The sequence below is a fragment of the Lipotes vexillifer genome, unplaced genomic scaffold (assembly GCF_000442215.2).
Source record: "Lipotes vexillifer unplaced genomic scaffold, Lipotes_vexillifer_v1.1 scaffold27, whole genome shotgun sequence".
In the NCBI taxonomy this organism is placed as follows: domain Eukaryota; kingdom Metazoa; phylum Chordata; class Mammalia; order Artiodactyla; family Lipotidae; genus Lipotes; species Lipotes vexillifer.
In genome coordinates, this window is record NW_006787756.1 from 668,582 (window position 1) to 685,480 (window position 16,899).

General features: G+C 36.9%; 1 protein-coding gene across 6 annotated transcripts in view; it reads right to left on the minus strand.

Moving 5' to 3' along the window:
• The window catches only part of EYA1 (EYA transcriptional coactivator and phosphatase 1), a 167,081-nt gene extending 150,532 nt beyond the window's left edge, over window positions 1–16,549 (minus strand). The window contains exons 1-3 of one of the 6 annotated variants that reach the window (XM_007460784.1): window positions 16,461–16,549; window positions 11,270–11,319; window positions 9,599–9,717 (exon numbers count right to left, since the gene is read on the minus strand). In XM_007460784.1, the coding sequence (XP_007460846.1) occupies window positions 9,599–9,713 (115 nt within the window). In that variant the 5' untranslated portion in view covers window positions 9,714–9,717; window positions 11,270–11,319; window positions 16,461–16,549. Of the gene's footprint in view, window positions 1–9,598; window positions 9,718–11,269; window positions 11,497–16,460 lie in introns of those variants that run through there. The other 5 variants (XM_007460782.1, XM_007460786.1, XM_007460785.1 and 2 more) reach the window with 5 other exon arrangements.
• Between the last annotated feature and the right edge of the window lie 350 nt (window positions 16,550–16,899).

Sequence of the window (16,899 nt, forward strand, 5' to 3'; positions counted from 1 at the left end):
ACCACCTGTTGAATAGAGTTTCAAAGTACTACCTAAGTGTATTTCCAAGACACAGACTCTATCACATCACTCTCCTATTTGCAAGCCTTCAGGTCACCCAGTTCCTTCAGGATTGAATCCAAACTCCGGAACCTGGTACATAAGGCCATTCATCATCTGTCTGCCATGTCTCTCAACAACCCCCTGCCCGTCCCCCCGCCCCCCCACACAGCCCCCGGGATTAGGGATGGCTTTGCTACAGCTGAATAATCCATGGCCTCCCTTTCTGCCTTTCTGGCTTGGCATCCAGTGGTTTTCTACCTCTCCTTCAAGATTCAGTTTAAGCGTTACCAGTGTGCAGAAACCAAGCCTAGATCACCTCAGTCATGATTAGGCGTCCCTCCTCCTCTGGAGAATACTGCCCTGAGCATCAAGTATGGTGGTCATCTGATTATTGGTCTGCCAATCACAGTAGACCATGAACTTCTCCTTGGCAAGAATGGTATTTGGTAAATTTCTAGACACAATCACTTAATAACTATTTCTTGAATTAACAAGGAAATAGTGGATATATAGTACGATATATATTCTTATACGATATGTATATTCTTTTCACTGCAGTGTGTATACATCCCTGGCTCCTGCAATTTTCCCCCACCTTAAAAACGTTGACCTCCAATCATGACTCCTTACCATCTATGTAAGGATACTAAACCTAAGTGTGCTAACTGCTTGATCTTTTTATCATTCAGCTGTTTCTTGGACTATGTGAAAGTTAATTCATCGTTGCTAAGTAATACTGAGTCCAGGTGGAAATCTCCATTTATAAAACAGTTAATTAGTACATATCAAATGCTAGTTAGTTACTATGGAGCAAATTCAAACTCAGCAGCAATGCTGACTGCGGATGTTCTCTGGATGGACGGCCTATGGCTACTGTAGGAATTGGTCTGTGCAATGATCATTTTCAAAAATTTGCAAAATGGGCTTTAGCTACTTACTGAATCTGTTAATGCTTTGTAAATAAAATTAGTGAGCCTTCTCTTGGAATCATTCACCTGCATTATCTACCTAGTAATATGCAATAACAAATATTTGTTGACCATTTTCAGGGCCAAGCCTTCTGCCAGCTGCTAAGGACCCGATAGTGAACAGACTTATCCCTGCCTTAGGGACCCTTGAGCCTCTACTAGGTGAAATACACATATAAATGGAAGCTGTAGTTCCTTCAACGGGTAGTAATCTTAGATAAAGTAACATAAAAACTTCTTAAGGCAGGTTAAGTATTTCAGTAAGTGCTAAGTTTTTAGGCTATTAGGAAGTCCTTTTTTTTTTTTTGAGTGTAAAGGATGCAGGCTTTAAAATTCGCCTGACATGCCTTTGAATCTCTTTTCCAACACAGATAACATGCTGTGGAAGCATAGAATAATCACTTAAACTCTTTAAAATGAGATGCAGAAAAGCTACCCTAACATTTTTTAGGATAAAATAAAATAAGGTAGGTGGAGGGAATAAAAGACATGCTTAAATAGATAGTAAGAACTCCGTCTATTCAGTTCATAGTCCTTATTTTGCTAAAACAGTATTCTCCCCACACAAAATTCCCCTTATCAGTAATAGATGCAGTGATAAAACAGGGAAATATTTTAGATTTTGATTTAGATTAATTTTATGAAAGAAAAAATGTCTCTGTTGTATATTACAGGGAGCATTTTAAAATACATCCTTGGAATGTGTTTGGTAGAGTTCACCCACCTTTTTCAGTGTAATGGGATACTGGAGGCATGAAATAGAACTGAAAAACCTACAAAACCAGCAAACTACCTTGTACATAATCATAGTAAGCTTTTAGTTATAAACTACTTGGCCATCCTAAAGCTTAACGTAAATCCTCGATTAGCTTCTCAAAATTTATGTTCTCTTTTAGTAAAGGCAATATTTAGCAGTCTTTGAGGATGGCTATGAGACAGATGACTTTTTCCTACCCAAAGTGAAAAGGGAAAAATAGAAAATTTGCAATTATGTATATATTCTTTCTATTATATTGTAAGTTTAGAGGCAAAAAGAAGAGAATTAATTATTCTTGGACCTTATTCCAAGTAAGCAAGGTGAAAATAAGCACGCACGCGTGCACGCACACACACACATACACACCACTTTTATCTATATACTGCTCACCCCAAAACATCCTTGGGCATCCTAAGAAATTAGGAATTACTTAAATCAGGGAATTCATGACCAAAGCGATAAGGATTGGCCTAAATACTGGCACTCACTAAAGGTTTGCACATCCCTCTGGGGGAAACCAAAGTTTCTCCCAGAGATAGGATGTCCTTAGGAAGTTATACATACTTCTGTTCCAATGAAAGTTCTGGCCCAGCTAGGGGAGAGGTGCCCCAGAACTGTAATTCTCTGAACTATTAGATATTGGGAGTAGATGAAAACTGTCTACATCGAATCATTAGTTTATCAAGAAGCCTGGCCCTCTAGAAACTCTGAGCCTAGTTTCAGGCAGTATTATAGTTCCTATTCTTACTATAAAAGATACAGTTAGTGATATATAATTGGCTAGAGTATGTTTGCCAACCTGCAAGCCCTACCCACCCCTCTATTCCTCCCCCTTGACCTCTTCTACTCCCTGTCATTCTCTCTCCTCCTGTTCCTAGAATGTAGCACGCATGTTCCCAACTTATGGCTTTGGAAACTGCTCTTCCTATGGAGCCCCCAACAAATGCCACTTAAGCTTCTTCTTTGAGTTTTGCTTGGTTACTATAACCTGGTTCTTAAAGTCAAGAGAAATGTGACCAAATTCATCACCCACTTCAAAATATTTTCTGAGGCCGAAAAGACTTACTCTGAGCAGTAGCAAAACTGCAACCACTTTTAAAATTTCACAGTAATACTGCTTCAATCCAAATGTGCATATAATAATGACTATTATAATGAAAAGCAGAGATGACTTCACAACTCCGTTTGATCCCAGAGCGGCTTAACATAGATGGACGGCTGGTGGAATTATAATTAAGTCTAAAGCTTTGAAAATGAAAACTAGTAAGAGACAATCCCCTAGAAGTTAACCTATTGATGCAATATGCTATGTGCACATGACACAAGGAAGAAATCTCACACACTCATGCACAAAAGAACTTAAAAAACCAGAGTATGACTACCCTGGGGAGTTGTCCTTATAATGAAGTCCTTTTGTCATCAAAGCCTTTGCCATTGGTCCTTTTACAGCTCTGCTGTTTGCTAGAGAATAGTGTTCTCCAGTCATGAGGACAGTGGAGGTACCAATGTTTAGTACGAAGGTATTAGAAAAGGTATTGGCAGATGATGGAATCATGTATTCTCTCCCTAGAGTGACACAGTGATTTGAAAACCCAGGCTCTGGACTCAAACAGAACTTGATTCAAATACCAGGTCAGATACCAGTGGTACCAATTACAAATCATGTGTCTTTCAACTTGGCATTTAACTTTCCGAGACTCAGTTTTATTGTACGTGAAACAATAATGGTACTCTAGAAGGGGCTATTATTTACATATGGTCTAGAAACTCATAGAGCACTTAGTAAGTTCCTAGTGTGTTACAAGTTTTACTTATCATCCTCACAGCAAGCCTGATATAAGACCTGCTGTTATCCCCACTGTACAGATGAGACTAAGCCACACAGAAGTTAACGTGCCTGAGCTCACACAGCCAGCAAACGGAGCTGGGATTCAAACCCAGTGTCTCAACCACTATGTGGGCGATCTCAAAGGATTTTCTGAAGACTAATGAAATGAATCAGAGAATGGTCAGCTTAGTGACTAATAATAAGTTATTCTTAAAAATTAGCTATTATTTTCATTAACCACCAACAGGCATGTGAAAATTATTCTCATACACTGTATACGCAAACATTAAATCCTAACAAATTATTGCTTTCATCCTTTCACAGCTTTTGCTAAAGAACAATTTAAAAGAGGCCAATTCTGTGGCTACAGACTCTAAAAATGTCACTTAGAAACTCCTTTACTCACAGTGTCCCTTCATCTTCCAGAAACTAAATCATGTGCAGAATGTAAACAACAATAAAATTAGATTACCATTTTTTCTACTGACAACAGAAAATTTGACCACAAATATAGCTTTTAAAATGTAGCCTCAAACCATAATGTTATACACATTCACTCCAGTTTACATATTTTTCATAAGTAAGAGTTCTTAAAAATACCCTAGTTGGATATAACTGTATTTTACGAAATTAAAATTACAGTGAGGAAAACAAATTCAAGATACTGACAATTTGTTTGCATTCTAAGCTTTGTAGAAAGGATAAAGCAACTTTCAAATAACTTCTGATAATAGAAATTTGTAAAATTGAATTAACCTATCAGCCTAAAATATGAAATACACAACTAAATCAGTCTTAAAATGCAGAAAATTTAGCCACCTAATCCAAGATTGCATCTCTTATCATCTGGGAAATCTGATATACCAATTCAAAATTACTACTTGAATTACCATCAGAATTCCTGAAACCCTATTTGTAGTGAAGATTCCAATTGCATCTGGTTTTATGTCACTTCAAGACAAATTCCTCTGCTTTAAGACAAGTTTAGCCTTTTCTTGAGTTTGCCTCTAAATTTACAATCAAGAAAACTCAGAATGAGAGCTTTGAGTTCTGCCTGCTCACAACTCCTTTTTGCCCTTCACCACTCCTCACCCCTAGACAACCAAAAATAAACACTCACACTAGCAATATATGAACCGACCAATCTTATGCTCCCGTGGATTTAAGACAACCAGAAAAAACAAAGATGGAAAGAATCACTGCTTTGCAAACAAGGCCTTAATTAGGTACGTAAATAAAAATCCTTTTACTGCTAGAGCCCTAGGTCCTTCTGAAGAAACATTTCCCAACTACGTCTCCTTCTCACACTTACACAACACAAATGTCAACACGCAGCCTCTACCAAAGAGAGGATGGAACGTATACCTACACATTGGAAATCCTCTCAGGTCCGACGCTCATAATAGGAGTATCACCACCCAAGAGCCTATGTCTTAAAAATTATGCTTTAATAATCTAATAAGAAATTCCTCTTCCATTCTGTCCCGGAAGACGGAAAGACTAGAAGAAAACAGTCAAAAGGAAAGTCACCACTGATGTTTCCATAACCATTCCATCAGTCTCTCCAGGTCAAGCTTTAATTGTTGAACAGTAATCTAAAATATTTATTAACTCATCTGGAAACATATCACTTCTAACAGTGCTTTTCTTAATGCAAGTCAAGCATTCATTTATGCTATTTTGTATTTTTGCCTCTTTATGTTTTCTAGTTCAAAGATTTATAAACTGGGTGAAACCCACAGTTCACTGCAACAATAACAATTCACAGAGAGGTTGGAATAGAATATACAAATATGAAGGGTTGAAACTTCTGAAATCTGAAACATTCAAACTTCGAATCTCACTGAAGAACATTTCAACTAGGAAGGAGAAAAGCACGATATGTGAGGCTGCAGCTCAGTGTCTTTCTGTCTTTATCCCTTAGATGAACCATGAAAATAGGCACTAGCCTGTGAGGACAGAACCTACAAACACTGAGTCTTATGATAATCTGGCAGCCAACTTAAGAAGAAACTTAATATTCTCTGCCTCTCCACTCCATTCCCTTCTTGTTTGTTCTTCAGATGAAGTTATGGCTCTTGATACAGGAGATTTTCATGTTTTCTTAGCCTCATGATAGGAACAAGTGGCTGCAGGAAATAAAAATGGCTCTGGTGAGAGAAGACAACCTATCTAAGTGTGTGAAGGGCCAACAACTATGTAAACTCAATGGAAGTTTTGTTGACCTAATTAAGGAGACTCATTGCAACTGGACTGCAATAAAGTCACTTAAATATCCATCATGGCGGGGATAGCTAGAAATACTTGTTATGGACTTAGGGGAGGTGATTGATATTTTAAACACTCTTTGAAAAGTTAAGGGATTTCTTGTTTTTTTCATTCCTCTAATTCATTGGTAAATACTGCTGGTTTCAAAATAAATAAGATTTCAAAGAAGGAACAGGAAAATCTATAATGATTCTATTCCAGGAAAGCTTGTCAGCCACTGTGAATTCACTGATTTTTAAGCTGAACTCCTCTAGTGGTGACTGAGAGAAAAGACACAAATGCCTTATGTAACATGTAAGCAGCATGATAAATTGATTCACAAACTTAATAATAACCCAGAACTTTCTGATATCGTTTGCATCCAAACAGACATGTAGCATAGATGGTGAAGAAAGTTTGGGTCCATGCTTTCAAACTGTACACTAAAGTAAAACTGATGTCCCAGTAGACTGACTAAAATTTCATGTATTCTTTCGATAATTTATACTGATATCTTCTCACTTCACTTTCTACCATAACCTTTGCAAAGTATACCAGTAAAGAATGCCCGAAAACAGAGTGAGGTGAGTAACTGGGTACCTGTCTGAAATAGGTCTAAAAAAACCCATTTCTAAGCCATAAGATAACTAAGAGTTTTTTTTTTTTTTTAGGAGAGAAATAATTTCTAAGTATTTCCCAAACTGATGGTTCAGAAGATTACGCAGTTATCTAAAACATTTTCTTACTTTGGATTTTAGTTACGCAAAAATCTGATCAAGTACATATTACTGAATACAAACATGACATCAAGCTATGAGGGGGCAGTCTCCAACACGTACTCTGTTTCAATATTGCCTGGTTCTTCTTTTGTAGGAGATGATTTGCCAGTAAAACGATGACAAAATGAAAACATCTTACCCCTATTTCATTTCTTCATATATAAGAAAATTAACTCATAATTTCATAATTACTCCTACCAATATGTATTGGTCTCTTCTATAAATCAAAACAATTTAACATACTTAGAGCTTCTTTTTTTTTTTTAAGTTACTTTAAATGATTGTCTTATTTGGACTTCACAGTGATGAGAATGACTGTTACAGGTTTCCACCTCTGGTCCCCTGATGCTGCCCTCAGCGGCTGCCCTGCACGCTGACACTGGCATGGGGCCTACCGGTCCAGGGCCCTGCAGTGGTCTGTGTGTCTGTGCACACACCCGGTCCAGTCCACACTGCAGCAGCTGCCATGCTCACACCTGAAGCCAAATCCCAAAGGAGAGAAAAAAAGGAGTGCTGACTTTTATTTCAACTGCTCTATAAAATCTTCCTAAATGCTAGAATGACTTTCCTATACATAACTGAAATTTCTTTTTGATTGCCTATCGAAATGGGCAAAAAAGAGTTTCACATGTAAAGGAACCTTTTTCAGAGATTTTTTTTTGCTAGGTCAGCAAAGATTCTACTTTGACAGGGACCATTTTCCATAAATGAAGGTATTTACTCAAAAAGGAAAATACAGACTACTTACATGTAAAAACAATCACTGAGGCTGTAAAACTTATCTCCTATCAGAAACAACTGATTTTATATTGTATCCATTACCAGAAATTTCACATCATTATCAGTTTCAAAAGGCTTCCCTCATACATACTGGAATATTGCACCAAACAAACAATTTTATGGCATTTGGGGTTTTTTTTTGTTGTTCTTTTTAAGAACTATGATAAAAGATCATTTCCCAAACTGATGGTTCAGAAGATTACGCAGTTATCTAAAACATTTTCTTACTTTGGATTTTAGTTACGCAAAAATCTGATCAAGTACATATTACTGAATACAAACATGACATCAAGCTATGAGGGGGCAGTCTCCAACACGTACTCTGTTTCAATATTGCCTGGTTCTTCTTTTGTAGGAGATGATTTGCCAGTAAAACGATGACAAAATGAAAACATCTTACCCCTATTTCATTTCTTCATATATAAGAAAATTAACTCATAATTTCATAATTACTCCTACCAATATGTATTGGTCTCTTCTATAAATCAAAACAATTTAACATACTTAGAGCTTCTTTTTTTTTTTTAAGTTACTTTAAATGATTGTCTTATTTGGACTTCACAGTGATGAGAATGACTGTTACAGGTTTCCACCTCTGGTCCCCTGATGCTGCCCTCAGCGGCTGCCCTGCACGCTGACACTGGCATGGGGCCTACCGGTCCAGGGCCCTGCAGTGGTCTGTGTGTCTGTGCACACACCCGGTCCAGTCCACACTGCAGCAGCTGCCATGCTCACACCTGAAGCCAAATCCCAAAGGAGAGAAAAAAAGGAGTGCTGACTTTTATTTCAACTGCTCTATAAAATCTTCCTAAATGCTAGAATGACTTTCCTATACATAACTGAAATTTCTTTTTGATTGCCTATCGAAATGGGCAAAAAAGAGTTTCACATGTAAAGGAACCTTTTTCAGAGATTTTTTTTTGCTAGGTCAGCAAAGATTCTACTTTGACAGGGACCATTTTCCATAAATGAAGGTATTTACTCAAAAAGGAAAATACAGACTACTTACATGTAAAAACAATCACTGAGGCTGTAAAACTTATCTCCTATCAGAAACAACTGATTTTATATTGTATCCATTACCAGAAATTTCACATCATTATCAGTTTCAAAAGGCTTCCCTCATACATACTGGAATATTGCACCAAACAAACAATTTTATGGCATTTGGGGTTTTTTTTTGTTGTTCTTTTTAAGAACTATGATAAAAGATCATCATGGTGATTGAGAAATGATGGTTAAGGGTTTTGTTTATGGATGGAACTCTAATGTAGATAATTCATCAAACTTCTAGTGAAACTTATGTTCTAAGTTCATCAAGGTCCTATGGCTTAGTAAGGAATAAATAAGCAAAAATATCATCTGTGAAGAAGGAATATTTCAATAGGCTAAAGTAGAAATAAATACAATGCAATATGTAACATACCCTTCTATGAAGTTTTAAAAATATGTATAGTACCTAAATAAACGTGCACGACAGCTAACGATACATACAAATAGCTTTACCTATATATTTAGACTTAGGTATATATGGATTAAAGTAGGTGTTCCTATTTACATAAAATTTACATAAATATTCATATGTATTAATTACACAAAAATCATTGTAACAGTACTATGTTTGAAGTATACACTTAATATTTAAGAAAGTAAATGAATTTCATGTTATCTTCCAAGTAAGGTCGTATATTTGTAAACAATAATAATTTTTTCTTCTTTATATTTCAATGGCCAAAGCCACAAGAACATTAGGCACACAAATTATTTCATTGATATTTAGAGACAATCCAGTCTAATGCTGCCTTGAAACAAATTTGGTTATATTTAGTAACAAAGGGAAAGTAAAATAAAGGAAATAATCCAAATTTTCATGGCTCATAGAGCAAAACTATTGCAGATTGATACTGTGCTGCGGAGAACGATCAACAAGAAGAAAAAACACACTGAAAGCTTAAATATGTCATGCATACATATGCATCTATGTGAAATAAAACCAATCTGTGTAATGTTATAATAGCCTGGTAACATGCAGTCCCTAAGTAAGGGTGGATAGTGATTCATAAGTCAAATTAGCTAAACAAGAAATAAAACAGTGGTTTCATGGATTTGACAACTGAAATCATAACCACCTAGTAACACAGTGTATACTGATGAAGAAACAAGGTGCAAAGTAAACAGTGAGAAGGCAGACACTCACCTTCGGTGCCATTGGGAGTCATGGAATTACTATTTATATGAGAGTTATCGAGTTTGGGGGATTCACTACTACCACTCAGACGGCTATGCGGGCTGGTTAGATCCTGCATTTCCATAGACCTAAAGACAAGAAGCCTTCCGTTTGACAGATGTACCAAATTCATAACCCCACTATTTAATGTGCTAACGACTTGACACCTTCTTTGAAACACATTCGCACAAAAGTCCCATTGTATCTATCTTCTTGGACTCAAAATAGTTTGTCTTACGTTATGAAAGGATGGCTGAAGTGAAAATGTAACGTGTACTATTACAAGATGTCACTGGCCTTACCTATTCAGCCAAACATTCATATAGAGGTTTTTTTTTTAATCTCTTTTTCTCTCCTCCGATAGCTCAAGTCCCAAGATCTAATGAGACAATTCCATCTATTTTTATTATCAAAGAAAACAGACCATCATGCTTTTCTTTTTAGGTGGGAAAAAACCCCCAAGACATCATTTTTCTAAAAGACGAAAGTGTAAAATTGAAAAAAAAAAATCACTTTTCTATGGAATCTCTTTCATCTAATAAATTAGCACTAGGTACTCCCTTATAATTTACCGCCCAATTGTAATTTAATGGGTCTCCAAACCAAATACAACACTTGAAGCCTATAGTCCAGTGACAGGGAATGAGATGTCCCTGATGCATGTGTTTACTTTGGTAAACTGCTTAATTGTTCCTCTGTCTCCCTTGAAACAAATGCAGCATTAAAACATCCTGATGTAGGCTCACTTGTTTGCTTTGTGGATTACATACAGCCTGCCCAAGTGAGGAGGGATCAGGCCAGCATACAGTGAGTCCCCATACCTCAGCTGTCACCCACTCAGGGAAATAAGAACAATGCCACTTCCCTGCTCAAATTGGGCATTTTTACAACACAAAACCAGTGAAATCCCCCCGAAAGTTCTTCAACTCGGCAGTTGCGTATGCTCTACAGGGTACAGAAGCCACTACTCATGTTCACAATTTCAGAGCCATTCACTTATATTGCATCTTTTCTTAATGAAGAGAGGCATTTGTTTAAAGTGACTAAAAACACACCTAGATATCGTTCTGTTTTCTGACAGCCAAGTGTTTGAAAGTCTAAGATCCATTCACTTTATTTTAAACTTTGTGTTTTTCTAAAAAAAAAAAAAAAGGAGGGGGTTTAATATGTATGAAGCTAAGACTGCCTGCTCATCCCGCCAGGCCAATAAACGCTACAGTCGTTTTAATTTGGAGGCTGCACTTAAACTGACTGTAAACGTCAGTTTTTAAAACGGCTTAACATGAACCGTTTTACTTCCAACGTGAGTTTTGACTTCCCCAAGTCTTCTGGATTCAAGTGGGAAATGGTTTAAAATCCAATTTTTCTCCCCTAATTCTCATGACACATTCACAGTTTTCCTAACCCCAGAAATTAGAACCCCTAATTATTTTCAAACCTAGGATTCTCTTCCCTTTCTACATATTTAACAATTTTTTACAAGCACACACACACACACACACACACACACACACAAATGGTTAAGTAATTTCCAACCAAGGCTATTAATAGAAATAATTAAGAAATACTAGACAAAAATAGATAGGGGGGGGTCACAGAAAGGTAATCTCCCCAAATGTCAAATATCAACGATATCCTTACCTGCAACTTGAGGAAACAGCAACATCTGAACTGGTTTGAGATGTTTGCACCTGTGATCAGGGGTAAAAAATTAGAAGCTGTTGTTACTCTGCTTCAGTGTCAGTTCTTAATTATACAGAGCACGTGGCTCAGGACTACAATGCTCTCTTTTAACCAAAAGAGAAAAAGGAGGATACTGCAGCGGTGAAAGGCATATTGTCTTTAAGTTGAGGTCTCCACTGTTGTTTCCTCCGCCAGGTCTGCCCTCCTCCTCCCCTTGTTAGGGGGGAAGGCAGCCAAATGACGGGATAGTGATTCATCACTGGCCTATGACAGCTGCAAACGGGATTACCCCTCCCCCAATCAACATGCAAAGCAGCCTTATCCAGGCAGCTTGGACAAGGTGCTTGGAAAAAAAAAAATAGCTATTAGCAAAATGAGTGTGTTTCACAGCAGTAGTTCAAGCATTAACCCTCCAGCATCCTCAGAAGATCTTTCATCTTCTGCTCTCACCAGCTGAAATAGAGTTCCCGCCCATGCCTTTGACACCTGACAGTTCTTATCCTTATCGTGATGGTTTTCTCCTATATTTACTATTGAACATTCACCAAAACGGCTTCCCGGCCACTTTCAGGCAGTGCCGGACTCAACAAGAAATGGCAAAGGCAAGTTCTCCTTCCCAAAGTCCCATCGTGGAGCAATGTGCTCATGTACCCAAGCAAATTGAAAATTCAGTGAATGTTTAAATTCAGGGAAATCCATCACTGCCTGGTGAAATAGCAAAAGCCGTTCGCTTTTGGTTTAATTTTCCACCTTTTAAACCAGGAGAGAGAATGGATAGTTGAATGATCAATTCAGTGTCTCAGCTGGCCAGAGTTCTGGTCTCTTTTGTCTCCAGATCAATCTGTATTTGGCATTTCACTGAACAGCTAACTTAGCTTGCAGGCTTTGCTAGTCACTGCCCTTCGTCCAGAGACAGCAAAACTGCCATCAGGTGATAAGCTCAGGTGAGGGTGGGCTGCTGGCCCACAAGCTCAGGCTAATGCCTGCCTCGGAGGTAAAGGGAATTCTACATAACGTTTAAAATGACTCAGAATTCCAAATCTTTGATGTGTATTTTCATTCAACCGGAACAGACATCAATTAGGGTTACAGAACAAAGATGAAAAAACTGAAGCATTTCAAATGGCATTAAAGTTATCCAGCCAAGCATCTTCTGAGTCCTGTTATTTTTTAATTATGATTTATGAAATTAAAAAGTACTACCTTTTTGGCAACAGTAAAGCATCGTTAAAGTCTAAATATCTTGGTATAATGGTACACGAAATTTCTAGGTATACTTTTCTAAAATATGTGCAGGATGAAAAATAATTTTAAAGAGATGCCTGAGTATTCAGTAAAAGTTTCATTTTAATGCCTACAGATAGGTCACTTGGTGATAACTGGCTTCTGATATTTTTTTTGAAATTAATGTTCTCACACAAGATTAAATGTTTTCCTTTAGAAACTGCAGCGATATACCTCAAGGATAAATTTCCTTTTCTCTTTTTTTCCACTTTTATACACCTGGAATAAATTATAGGTGAGAACTAACTTAATTTTAAGAACTCTCTTAGCTTAATTATGTGAGAGTATGTAAAACATACTTTCTGTTACATATTAAAATACATTCCTATTTTAACCTTGGCTAGATAGTATCATCTTAAAAATCCTAATTTTAGTTTCCTTGTATACTTTGAAAGTTTGATTATATTTATATTTGAGGTTTAACCTATCCTATTTAATTGCAAAGTCAATCTGTTAAAAAAAAATGAACTTCAAAATAAGAATCATTCTAACACGCTTTCTCACTGAAAAAAATGCATTTTCACAACAACGTACTTTTTTTTTAGGCTGGCTGGACTCAGTCTCTACTGTACTCCGTACACTACAATTTTTGAACCCGTATCCATGATCTTCATTTCATTAAGTATACATCAGATATATTCTTTTGTGTCTCAAGGATTAGTTAAACCATGTGTTGTGTGTTACTGTTTTTAAAAATGACTCTTTAATCAAAATAACTTTAAAACAACTAATCCTCACTTAGGCTGGTCAGCTGAATCCACATCGTGGTCCAGGAAAAATAAATCTACTCTCAAGAATGCGAATGCAGACAACAATTAGACACAGATGTGAGCAAAATTAGTTACAGTTTACAAAATGCTACACTTCACATGCTTTTAGTTTTTTATGTGTAGTACAAGATTACAGTGCAGTAAGAAAACATACTCTTGTAATGACTTATCTAAAAAGAACACCTATTTCTGATTGGCGTTACTTTTCTCTTATGTTTGCCAATATCTCTGGAAGGTTCTAGGTTTTCAAGGTCTAAAAACATAATGGGCTGCAAAAATAATTAATTAGGCGCCTTTCCATTCAAAGAGAAAAAAAAATATTTCATGGTTTTCAGAAAAATGCTGTTAGGCATTCAGTAAGCTCATATTTTCTGCTTTACATCCATAAACCTAGTATGTTTCTTGTCTCCTCCTAATCTGGTATTTTTAATTCAAATGCTCCTAGGAGTGCAAAAATATTTCCCATAACATTATAAATGGTCATCTTAGATTACAATGAAGTCATTTCACTTTAATGCTTTTTAAAACTCTTTGTAGAGAATACCCAGAGTAGCGTACTGACAGAGTTGTGAAAATACAGAGAAAAAAGAGAGCAGAACTTCTTAGAATTTCAATTCAAGAATCCGCAACTAGTAACTTTGACTTCTGATTAGTTAATGAGGTCTTTTAAGTTTGCCTTTTTTTCTAATTAAATTTCTAATTCTTCACAGATGTAACTTTTGTTGATGTTCAATTTGTCTCTCTCATTTTGTTAAACCTCACATAGTACTTTGCCAATCCATTGAATAGCCACATTAAATCTGTTAATACCATGCTCTTCAACCCCAGAAATTATTTCCAGAAGGCAAACTTGCTTTGAGAGATCATCAAACAAGACTTAAGGTACACATTTTATCACATTTTTCCCTACCACAGAGCTCAGGATGCAGAGCAAAATTCATGACTTTTGCACTGTTTATTATACTTCGCTAAATTACAAATCAAAAGCATCTGACAGAAGATCATGTATGAAGCCAAAAAGTTAATAATGTTCTGTGAAAAGTAAACTGTAAATGGAAAGGGATTCTAAATCTCAGCAGCAGAGAGCAAATAAAATGTAGGTACTTGTTTAAATTATGGGTTTTCCATTGGCTTTTTTGCTTGCTAGAAGCAATTTTTATAAAATGACTATAATTTTAAACTTTTTTTTCAAACTCAAAAGAAATTTTCAAAGTGAAAGTACTGAACTTATCTAAATAAATAGAGTTGGCAGGCGAGCTAGTTTTGCCCAACCACAAATCAACCTGAGTACTCCCAAATTTGAAAGACAATGGCAATTTTCTAATCAGAGTGTATTTTATAGGGAAGAAAATGTGCCTTAGGCAGAAGCCTGCTTTTAAATCACAGTATATCCTTGCTAAAATGTTCCTCAATCAACATTTCCAACGATGGTGTCAATGATGTAATAAAAATCTAAACCCAAAATTAAAATGAACTTCCAGGAAGAGGTAGATGTCGTTTCAGTGTTAACACTTACCTCCTTCTTTATCAGACTCCATAAAATGAATTATTTAATACCCTTACTGATTTTAAATGTAATATACTGTATCACTTTTTAAAGTATCTTGTTTAAAGAAAATGACAAAATAGAGTCCCCAGGAAAACAAAAACAAGTATGTGAAGGACACTGACTCTACCTATAGACTTGACGGATTGTTTTCAAAATTAGCATTTATTTAAGATGTTGAATGTAATACTTTCGATAGCTGATTAAATGGAAGGGGTTTTATTCTCACTGAGAGTGTTTTTTTTCCCCAAGGTATTCTTACAAAATAAATTTTCGAATTCAAGAGGAAATTTTCTTTTGAGTAAATCATTTATTATGTCTACCAAACTCCCAGAGCTGTTGACTTCCCTTTGGCATTCTAAAACTGAACAGTGGCTCAGTTAGGCTGCTCTGTCTGTCACCGCGAAGAATTTTCAGGATTGAAAATCCATGGCTGTTTGCTCACTTACTGAACACTTTGGGCCTTAGGAGAACTCAAGCAGCGAGAAAGTCAAATATCAAATATTTGATAACGCAAAAAAGCATGACTATTAGTGTGTGCATGTCTTCAAATCCCAAACGGTGGGCGAAAAGACTCACACGCCTAAAATAAAACCTACTACGAGAGACCCATCAAGAAAACAACCTCCAGCCTATAAAACTACACTATGTGCTTAACTAGCGACTTTTTGTATCCCTTGTCATTTTAAGAAATGAAACATAAAAACACTTGTCTACATTCAGTGACAGCTCTGAATTTACTGAATTCGTGCAAAAGCTGTGCTTAAAGATTTCAAAAACTCCTCCCAAGAAATATAACCCCATGAGTCATTAGCAATTCATATACTGATTTTGAATGACAAATATTTTAAGTGGTAATTCAAAAGTTTAAGAACCTTGTTTTAAATTTCAAGGTCCATTCAAGTCCTGTTAAGTGTCAATAAGTGAGAAATATATTAATTTGGCAAATGTTTATTATTTCACCTTTTGAAGATGAGCCCTTTAATGTAATGTTTGGGAAATTTGTTTATTGAAACGAAAGGATTTCCTTCCTTAAAAAGTGGTTTCAATTTATTTTTGTTATCTGTTGTCCTTTGAAAATGTTAATTCCTTCCTTCTTTTCTCCAATCCAACTAAAATGTATAGGAAAAGTTATCTGTGTGTTGCAATGGATATAGACAGATACCACTTTAATCAATATCACACAGTAATAGTTGAGGTTTGTGCAGAAAAGAGATATGAAGCGATCTCCCTACAAGAATATAGCCATGCAATATACTTATTTACATAGAGCACAACAAAAGTCATCGTTAACAATTAATTTCTAATTACCTCTTAATGATTCTAATCGCTCAGCTAATTTGGGGGTTAAAACTTATACTTTTACGATGGAACCCAGTGGCCCATAAAGCACTGGGTACAAAGTGTCATAATCTTCCCCACGCCCTAATGTTTTTCTTTTAAAACAAATCAAAACAATAACTCAAAGCGCTCCTGTTATCTTCGGCTTTGCCCACAGGACAGCTGTTGTCATTCAGAACAGTTTTTCAAACAGTCAGCTTGTACTTACAGCGCTTACATCTGCTGCATCCACCAGTTTCCTGGGCTCCTTCGAATTTTCTGGTTTAGCAAACCTCCATTCCTGACATAGTTTTGCTCCTGGATAAGGACGCGGGAGGGCTCTTAGGGGCTCTCGGCGGAGCCCAGCGCTTCGGGAAGCGGAGCGCGTCCGCGGGGGGAAGCGGGGCCGCGAGGACCGCCGCCTGGGCGCCGCTGCAGGCTCGGGCTGCCGAGCGACTGAGCGCACACGCTGGCCCCGGCGAGAAAACCGCCACACTGGACGGCAACAGGAAGGCTCAGAGTCGGAAGTGGCACTGGAGAGTTTCTACCTCGCCCCAAACTCGCAGCCATCAGCTCCCACCGTTCTGTTTAGTCACCGCTTTGAGCCCCGCGCTCTTTACCTCTAAACAGCAGAAGCTGATAGCCCAGACAAAGAAACAGCACCATCT